General features: G+C 44.0%; 1 protein-coding gene across 4 annotated transcripts in view; it reads left to right on the plus strand.

Moving 5' to 3' along the window:
- Window positions 1-8,453, plus strand: part of GPR20 (G protein-coupled receptor 20) — a 73,709-nt gene extending 65,256 nt beyond the window's left edge. For 3 of the 4 annotated variants that reach the window (XM_066578739.1, XM_066578736.1, XM_066578738.1), the window contains 2 exons: window positions 6,203-6,353; window positions 7,075-8,453. In XM_066578739.1, coding sequence (XP_066434836.1) covers window positions 7,095-8,162 — 1,068 coding nt within the window. In that variant the 5' untranslated portion in view covers window positions 6,203-6,353; window positions 7,075-7,094 and the 3' untranslated portion in view covers window positions 8,163-8,453. Of the gene's footprint in view, window positions 1-3,528; window positions 3,685-6,202; window positions 6,354-7,074 lie in introns of those variants that run through there. The other variant, XM_066578740.1, reaches the window with a different exon arrangement.
- The last annotated feature ends 539 nt before the right edge of the window (window positions 8,454-8,992 follow it).

Consider the following 8,992-nt stretch of genomic DNA (forward strand, 5'->3'; position numbering starts at 1 on the left):
CGATTTGCGCATGCGTCCGGCGATTTTATAAAACTATTGCTTTGCAATGGTATCGGACACATGAGCGCTTTTTATGCGCTCGTCCGATAAATTATAGAACAGAAATCGCAGATTGCACCTATCTGCAATCTGCGATTCCTGTTCTCTTCTCTATATGCGCTCAATGGGGACGGCGGCAGCAGCGCCGACCCCATTGAGAACATATAGAAGACAAATCATTCTTCTCTGCCACAGCTGTAACAGCTGTGGCAGAGAAGAACGATGTTTGCCCATTGAATTCAATGGAGCTGGCAATACAGCCGCTCCATTGAAAGCAATGGGCTGCCGGCGTGCGCGGGGTGAATTGTCGGGAAGGGGTTAAATATATAAGCCCTTCCCTGCAATTCATCCTAAAATGTGTTAAAATAAAAAAAAATTGTATACTCACCTTTCCGCTGCAGCCAGAGTCCAGCCGCGGCCGCTGTCAGTTCTCCTGAACTGCTTCTCGGCACTATTCAGCCGGCGGGGCTTTAAAATCCCCGCCTGCTGAATGATCTGCCTCTGATTGGTCACAGCCCTGACCAATCAGAGGCAGATTTCACTCACACACCCATTCATGAATTCATGAATGGGTGAGTGACTGCTGCCTCTCAGCGCTGAGCCAATCAGGGGCAGGTCTGACTCACATCCATTCATGAATTCATGAATGGGTGTGAGTGAGACATGCCTCTGATTGGCTCAGCGCTGAGCCAATCAGGGGGCAGGTGTGACTCACACCCCCTTCACACCCACTGCAGGACAGCCACGCGGAGCTCCAGCTGCCGGGAGAAGGTGAGTATATATATATTTTTTATTTTTACACATTTTAGGATGAATTGCAGGAAAGGGCTTATATATTTAAGCCCTTCCCGACAATTCATCTCTGGCTCGCCCGCAGCGCATTGCTTTAAATGGAGCCGGCTCTATTGCCGTCTCCATTGAATGCAATGCGCTGGACAACTCCAGCCCGTTTCTAATGAAACGCGGCTAGGAGCAGATTTTCGGGCGATTTGCGGGCGACTTGCGCGCATCAGTCATGCGATTTGCGGATGCGCATCCGTCATGCGATCCGCAAATCGCATGAAAAAACGCCCGTGTGACTAAGGCCTAAGGGTGTACTACATATTTTGGCGCGACAGTTTTTGAATGAATCTAAGCAAAGCAGAAGGCAATTATGTCATTATAAAAACAGGTTTTTTTTGTACAGCACACATATGAATGAAGACTTTTATCCCAAAATGTGTCCCATTGTGTCCCTAATCTACTTACTTGACACATGGCTAGGCCTATAAAGTGGGAACACCCGTTGGATTTCAGGGCACAACTATAATAAATTCCAGGCCCCATTGGTCACTTGTGCAGAAAAACAAATTGACTCCCTAAAAATAATCCCCCCCCCCTTTGGAATTCCCTAAATCTTAGATAAAAGTAATAATGTAAGCTGTGTGGTATTTCCAAAGACAGGGGGAATTACAGAGGCTGGTTGGGATGGGTACATGGGCCAATAAAACCAGGTATCCTTCATATAACGGTAGAGTTGGAAGGGACCTCCAGGGTCATCGAGTCCGACCCCCCTGCTCAGTGCAGGATTCACTTAGGCCCCCTGTCCAAGGCAGTTTATTCGCCGGCGGAAAACCGCCGGTGAATCGCGCCGGCACCTGTCCATGAGCGGAGAATCATTGCGATAAAATGGAACATGCCACAATCTGTTTTCTGCGAGCGGATTACATAATTCTGACCCTCTAATGTGAGTGGAATTGTGTTATCTAATGCATTTGATTGTTCTGCGTATCACCATGCATCAAACGTATGCAGAATATGCAATTTCTATCCGGTCGTGTGAGACCAGCCTAAGGAAGATCCATACCTTTTTATCACGTGACCAGGGACCGCTCAGCAAGCCCACCGGTCACTGCTCCAGGCTCTCAGCGACCGTTGGTAGACAGGAGCAAGGAGATTTTAAATTTCCTGGGCTCCCCGGCTCCTATTCATGTGTCCAGCATTTTGGCGACAGGAGCATGCACAGAAGCCGGGGAAGGTCCGAGGGGGAGTATTGCATTGGGGTTCAAATGTGGAGGCCTGCGGTAAGAAGTTTCATCTCCTCTCACTGATCCCATCTGTGAGGGAGATGAAACTTCAACTTTATTTTTACTTTTATGTGATTGCCATTATCCATTAGATAACAGTAATCATATGACCAGGAACCACATACCACGGCCCTCCATGACATCTCCAGGCTCCCGACTACCTTTGGTAGCAAGGAGATTTTAAATTTCCTGGGCAATCCTTGACTTTTACGAATGCGTCTGCCACTATGCTGATGGGCACATGCGCCAAAGCTGGAAGAAGTCTGCGGCTAAAGATCCCATCGGGGGACAAATCTGGGAATCTTGGGCATGTAATTTCATCTCCCCTCATGGATACGATCCGTAAAGGGAGATGAAACTTTAACTTTTTTAACATTTTTTTTTTACCCTTTTTAACTTTACATGATTATCGTTATCCGATGGATAACAGTGATCATGTGACCGGGAACCGCATACAGCGGTCCCAGGTGACATCTCCCTGCACTTGGCTATCTTTGACAGCCGGGTGCAGGAAGATTTATAATTTGCACACCACATCAGCGCATGCGCAGAAGCCCGCTGCAGGTACAGATCACTGCAGGACATCACAGAGAATGGGGGTGAGAATTTTCAGATGCCCTCAAAGATCCAATCCATGGGGGCAGCTGAAGCTTTAACTTTTTTAAACTTTTTTTTTTCACTTTTACGTGATCGACGTTGTCCATTGGATAGTGGAAATCACGGGCCCAGGGAACCGTCACCGCATTCCCCGGTGACATCTCCTGCCTCCCGGCTACCTTCAGTAGCCGGGAGCAAAGAGATCTCAAATTTCTTGGGGCTCCCGGCCTTCTGCGCATGCAGCTGACATAATGCTGCCTGGCGCGCCAGCGCGGAAGAAATCGGGGGGGGGGAGTATTTTCAGTTGCCTTCATGGATCCGATCCATGAGGGCAGCTGAATCTTTAACTTTTTTGATTTTTTTTGCATTTTAATGCAATCGGCGCTATCCATTGGAGGCGAGTATTGTTTTTTTTTCATGTAGTGTAGCTAGAGCTTAATTTTTTGGGGGGGGCTTATATTTTAACCCCCCCCCCAAAAAAAAAAAAGGGTAGGGCCTATTATCAGGAAACACGGTAGTAGGTCCCGTTTTGCTGTTATGACCGGCTGCAGACATGATGTATAGCCAGACAGCAGCTTCTACCAGCATTCCTGAGGAATCTTAGCCTGTTCCTCACTCGCAATGGCCTCTGGGTCACTAGTATTCTTGGGTTTGTGTGCTGCAGCCTCCTTCTTCACATCTCACCAAAGATTTGCTATGGGCTTCAAGCCAGGTAATTGACGGCCACTTCCAGAATCTTACAGGACTAATTATGAAGCCAAGCCTTGGTAGACTTTGAGGTATGCTTGGGACCATTGTTCTGTTGGAAGGTCCAATGATGCCCAAGCTTCAGCTTCCTCACAGAAAACATGACATTTTTTCCTAGGATTTCCTGAAATCCATGCTTCATTGTAGGCAGAGGGTTCTTTTCAGCGTCTGCTTCATCCTTCCTGCTCCAGCAACACCGCTGATCCATAGCCCTGGACATGTCTGCCACATCCAGGTAGTGCCCTCTAATGTTTTGGATCACACTCTTGACTTATATTCTTGCCATATTTCTAACATGCAATTAAACATCACAGTAAACAAGCCCTCGCCAATCAAGGTATTTGATGTGTTTTATCTCAAGCACACCTGATGCAACTAATGAGGTTCTTGAATAGTTGCATCAGGTGTGGTTGAGACAAGACCTGATTTACAAATGTGTGCTCTTATGAGGGATTCTATTCAGGGGTGAATACTTTTGGCTACTGTAGTAGTCAGTAAAAGTGGAATTTTGTGATAAGTTTTGAGAAACACCTTGTTATACTATGTGGATTCGATATTCAAATTTTTCTTGTTTGATTGTTTTTTGTAAGCAGCTGAACGTTTGAACATCTGGCAAACCTCATTTGCAATGGGGGCTGAATCATTTTGAATGTAACTGTATATATCCATGTAAAAGCACATATGTCTGCATAGGAGGTGTATACGAAAAATGGTGGGAGAGTTGTAACCAACACTAATTGCTAAGCCACTTCATAATTTTTATTTGCACTGAAACAATAAAAAAATGGTTGCAAAGTTGCACAGATTCTAAATGCTCAGGCTCCATGGCTATAGTATATACCACTATTATCACAACACATCACTGTGCACTATTACAACCATAGCCATAGAAATATATGGAACTATACAACCACTTTGACTTCATATGGAGGTTTTTCTAATGGACTTATGGATTAGCGATATATAAACTAGATTATGCTCTGCCTGTGATCTTGCAGACTCTGTGTGTTGCTGCTCATCATTACAAGACGTAATAGTAAAGCGCAATGAGGGATTTCTGAGAACTGTGAGCCGTAATCATTTACTGTAAATTTATCATTGCAACAATATTAACCTTGCTCCCTCATGCGCAAAGCGGCAACTGAGCCCTCAGTGCAGCCATATTTGGTGATCTGAGCAAATGTTCTAACAAGATATTGTCAGATACATGAAGCGATCTGACAGAAATGACTCACAAGATTTAAGAGCTTCATAGAGCAAAGCAGGGAGGCTGGTAGAAAGCTGAACAAGCTACTCAAATAAATAATGATGTGAACAGAATGAAAAATATCAAAGATCAACATAAAAAAAGTAATATTGCCCCCTCTGTACAAGAATATAACTACTATAATACTGCTCCCTATATACAAGAATCTAACTACTATAATACTGCCCCCTATGTACAAGAATATAACTAGTATAATACTGCCTCCTATGTACAAGAATATAACTACTATAATACTGCCCCCTATGTACAAGAATATAACTACTATAATACTGCTCCCTATGTACAAGAATATAACTACTATAATACTGCCCCCTATGTACAAGAATATAACTACTATAATACTGCCCCCTATGTACAAGAATATAACTACTATAATACTGCCTCCTATGTACAAGAATATAACTACTATAATACTGCCCCCTATGTACAAGAGTATAACTACTATAATACTGCCCCCCTATGTACAAGAATATAACTACTATAATACTGCCCCCTATGTACAAGTATATAACTACTATAATACTGCCTCCTATGTACAAGAATATAACTACTATAATACTGTTGCTATGTACAAGAATATAACTACTATAATACTGCCCCCTATGTACAAGAATATAACTACTATAATACTGCCCCCTGTGAACAATGTTATGAATGTTGTATAGCATATTTTACATCTGTCCTACTTTTCCTTTTATATAGTCTTTGTTCACATCACATTTAGAGGATACATTCAGCATACGTGAAAATCTCCCAATGTATTGTACTCTGCGAACATTATCTCCCGCATGTGTTCAGAAAATCTCACAGAATTTCATTGTGATTTTGGCAACATTTTTCAAACACATGTAACAGCGCTTGACAGCATTTCTTAACGCCCCCCCCCCCCCCCCCATTGTGATGGGTGATGAGGTGCGTTAAAACCACTAAAGTGCATGAAAATAGAGTAGACTGTGTTCGAAAATCGTAGCATTAGAAATATCATGTTGGAGTTCTGGTCTGCGAAGCCCCATTGAAATGAATGGGAGCGTTACACCGCGGTTAGGGCAGCATTTGAAACACTGCGCTAATCATGGTAAAAAGCGGGCTATGTGAGATTAGCCTTAGTCCTAACATCCCTGTATACTACATAGTGATATACATCTTCTATAGATCTTCGTGTTAGGAAGAACGTATACTGTGTAGTCGATGTGCAGTACATATTCTTTACCTATTTCTGTGCGGTGGCGCACTCTACAGGGAAGCTCAACAGGCTACGTTTTCATATATAGAAAAAAACAGAACAGGTATCCCCTAACATGCCTCCCTTGCCTTTGCCAAAATGATGCTCTTTTGGCGCTGGAAGGGTATTTTGGCATCTGCAGACTCATTCACCATATTCCTCGGAAGTGTCTTCCAGCATGTTCTCTGAATCCTTACATCTCACTCCGGATCTGGCACTATACTTGGCATAATAATTTAATCTGTTGACCTTCTCTGTTTGCAGGCACACCCAACCCTTGATTGGGACTCTACTGTTGTCTTCATGAAGGTTCCACCGTATCAATCTCTGCCGCCCGATTTCATCTTTGGCAACTTATCATATATGCAATAACGAACCTCCACTGACTACATTGGCTCCTCGTCTATCTCATAAGGTACTTTCTTTCCCTTAAGGCCACAAAACTTGACTACTCTTTCATTGAAATGTGTGAATCCCATAACTAACATCCACACTGACGGCCGCATCTACCTTATTAAAAGATTGTCTTACTCTTGTGCAATAATTCTCGTAAGCCCAGAAGACAAAAAGGCATGACTTATGGAGTAAAATACTGAGAGGAAGGTTTGAGTATACCGTTAGGTGACCGATTGACCAGACAAAGTCCTCTTAGGCTCCAAAATGAGTGACTATGGTTGCGGCTTCTTCTCCCCTATTAGCGTAGGATGAACAGTTTTGGAGCACAAACTGCTGCTCTAACAGATAAAATATTGTTGACTGAGGGAGGTGACATGAAGGCTCTGTTGACCAATAGGAAAGGGCACTGGACTCGTCATAGTGAACAATAAAGCTTTTCAATTCATACTCCAATAGTAGGGTGTCAAAGGTGTCCCTACATGCAAAGACTGTCTCTGCAGTGCCACGTATCGATGGCTATCATGTGAGTCAATGTCTAATGCCTTAGATAGCATTTAACCAGTACTCATTTCCTCGGTTCTAGAGATATTGGGTGCTCAGGAGCCTTTAATATGTTTGGCCATGCTCTCCTCAGCCTATTAATTTCTCAAGTGGGGGGAAGGGAATCATGGAAAAGGTTATTTGTGGTGAATATGAGGGATGCAGACGTAACCCAGCCTGACTTTTTCTTCTCTTTTTAGGTTGGTTTGGGGGACTGACCATGGAGTGCCTACTCGGCCAAACATCTGGCCACCACAACGCAACTGTTGACTATGAACTGAACACGTCTCATGCCAATACACAGAAACAAGCAATGAACCAACTGGCAGACTTAGATGAGACATTACACCACAGATTTTACTCGCTCTGGGTGGCCCTGTTGATCATTAACAGCCTTATTTTCCTCGTGGGGATAGTATTAAACAGTTTGGCCATTTATGTGTTTTGCTTCCGAACCAAAACCAAGACCACATCAGTTATCTACACCATCAACCTGGTAGTGACGGACCTCCTGGTGGGCCTCTCTCTGCCGACCCGTATTGTCATGTACTACAGCGCTAAGGCTTGTCCAACTTGCTCGTTTGTGCACAGCTTCACCTACTTTGTGAATATGTACTGTAGTATTCTCTTCCTGACATGTATATGTGTTGACCGCTATATGGCCATCGTGCAGGTGGAGGCATCGCGTAGGTGGAGGAATCCCAACTATGCTAAATGCATATGTATTTTTATATGGATATTTGCCGTTGTGGTGACGTTCACCATCTTGACCACAACCATCAGACATGAATCGTGTTGCCTATTTCAGCTCTTTACCCTGACTGTCTTCGAGTACTTTGTGCCGCTTGTCATTATCACTTTTTACACCCTAAGGATCATGTGGGCCTTGTCCAGGTCAACCCTCATGAACCAAAGCCGGGAGAGGCGCATGAAGGCTGTACAGCTTCTCATTACCGTGCTCATCATATTCACAGTGTGCTTCACACCCATACATGTTAGCCAAGTGGTCTTCTGTGCCAGTCTCTCCATGTCTCGGGATGTCATACTCATTGTCTACCATGTCACAGTGACTCTGAGCAGCCTGAATAGTTGCATGGACCCCATAGTCTACTGCTTTGTCACCAACAACTTTCAGTCTACCATGAGGAGCATCTTCAGAAAGCAGCGACCTGACCCGACGAGCATGGATATCTTGAGTATACACAAAAACTCCAAGGGTTCCGGGACAATCACAGCAATTTCTAATGCAATAGTCAGCTTGCCGTTACAGAGTAGCAGTATTATATAGTGTGGTCATTCGGGTCACATGACTGGACAATGAATCAAGTATTGTATGAGGGAAGACTTTTTATGACGAGACACTTCTGAATTGGTGATAAAGACCAAAACAAGAACAAGATGCATTCCAAAGACGACCTATTGTACATGGAGATATAAAGCGAGAATTCAGTCGTACTGTAGTTTGGGTTTTTTTTTACATTTTGGGATTTTATTTCTTTTCTAATGAAAAACAATTTATCCACAAGCTAATTGATGTGTATAAACTGACCTGCAATAAATTATTTCTCTTCTTTGAAAAGGACGGTGATTTTTTAATATCAGATCAACTGTATTTTAATGCAGACAACCCTAGTGGTGAAGATCAAATCCAGTGGTGATAACATTACCTGTCGGGTCAATAGACACAAACAGCATATTGATAGTGATAATACCCAGTAGATTGATAATGCTACTAATAGAGATGAGTGAGTATACTCACTAAGGCACAATACTCGAGCGAGTAGAGCCGAGTATCTCCCCCTCGTCTCTAAAGATTCGGGGGCTGGCGCCGGCTACAGGTGAGGTGCGGCGGGGAGCGGGGGGGGAGCAGGGGGGAGAGAGAGATCTCCCCTCCGTTCCTCCCAGCCCGCCGCTCCCCGCCCCCTGCCGGCCCCTGAATCTTTAGAGACGAGCGGGGAGATACTCGGCTAAGGCACTACTCGCTCGAGGAATGTGCCTTAGTGAGTATACTCGCTCATCTCTAGCTACTAGTCAAGATGGTATTCTATGTAGATAGTCCTACTAGTCGATTTGATGCTCAATGTACAGCGGGTAGTTCTATGGGCAAAAATTAAACAG

This window comes from Eleutherodactylus coqui, chromosome 9, assembly GCF_035609145.1.
Source record: "Eleutherodactylus coqui strain aEleCoq1 chromosome 9, aEleCoq1.hap1, whole genome shotgun sequence".
In the NCBI taxonomy this organism is placed as follows: Eukaryota; Metazoa; Chordata; class Amphibia; order Anura; family Eleutherodactylidae; genus Eleutherodactylus; species Eleutherodactylus coqui.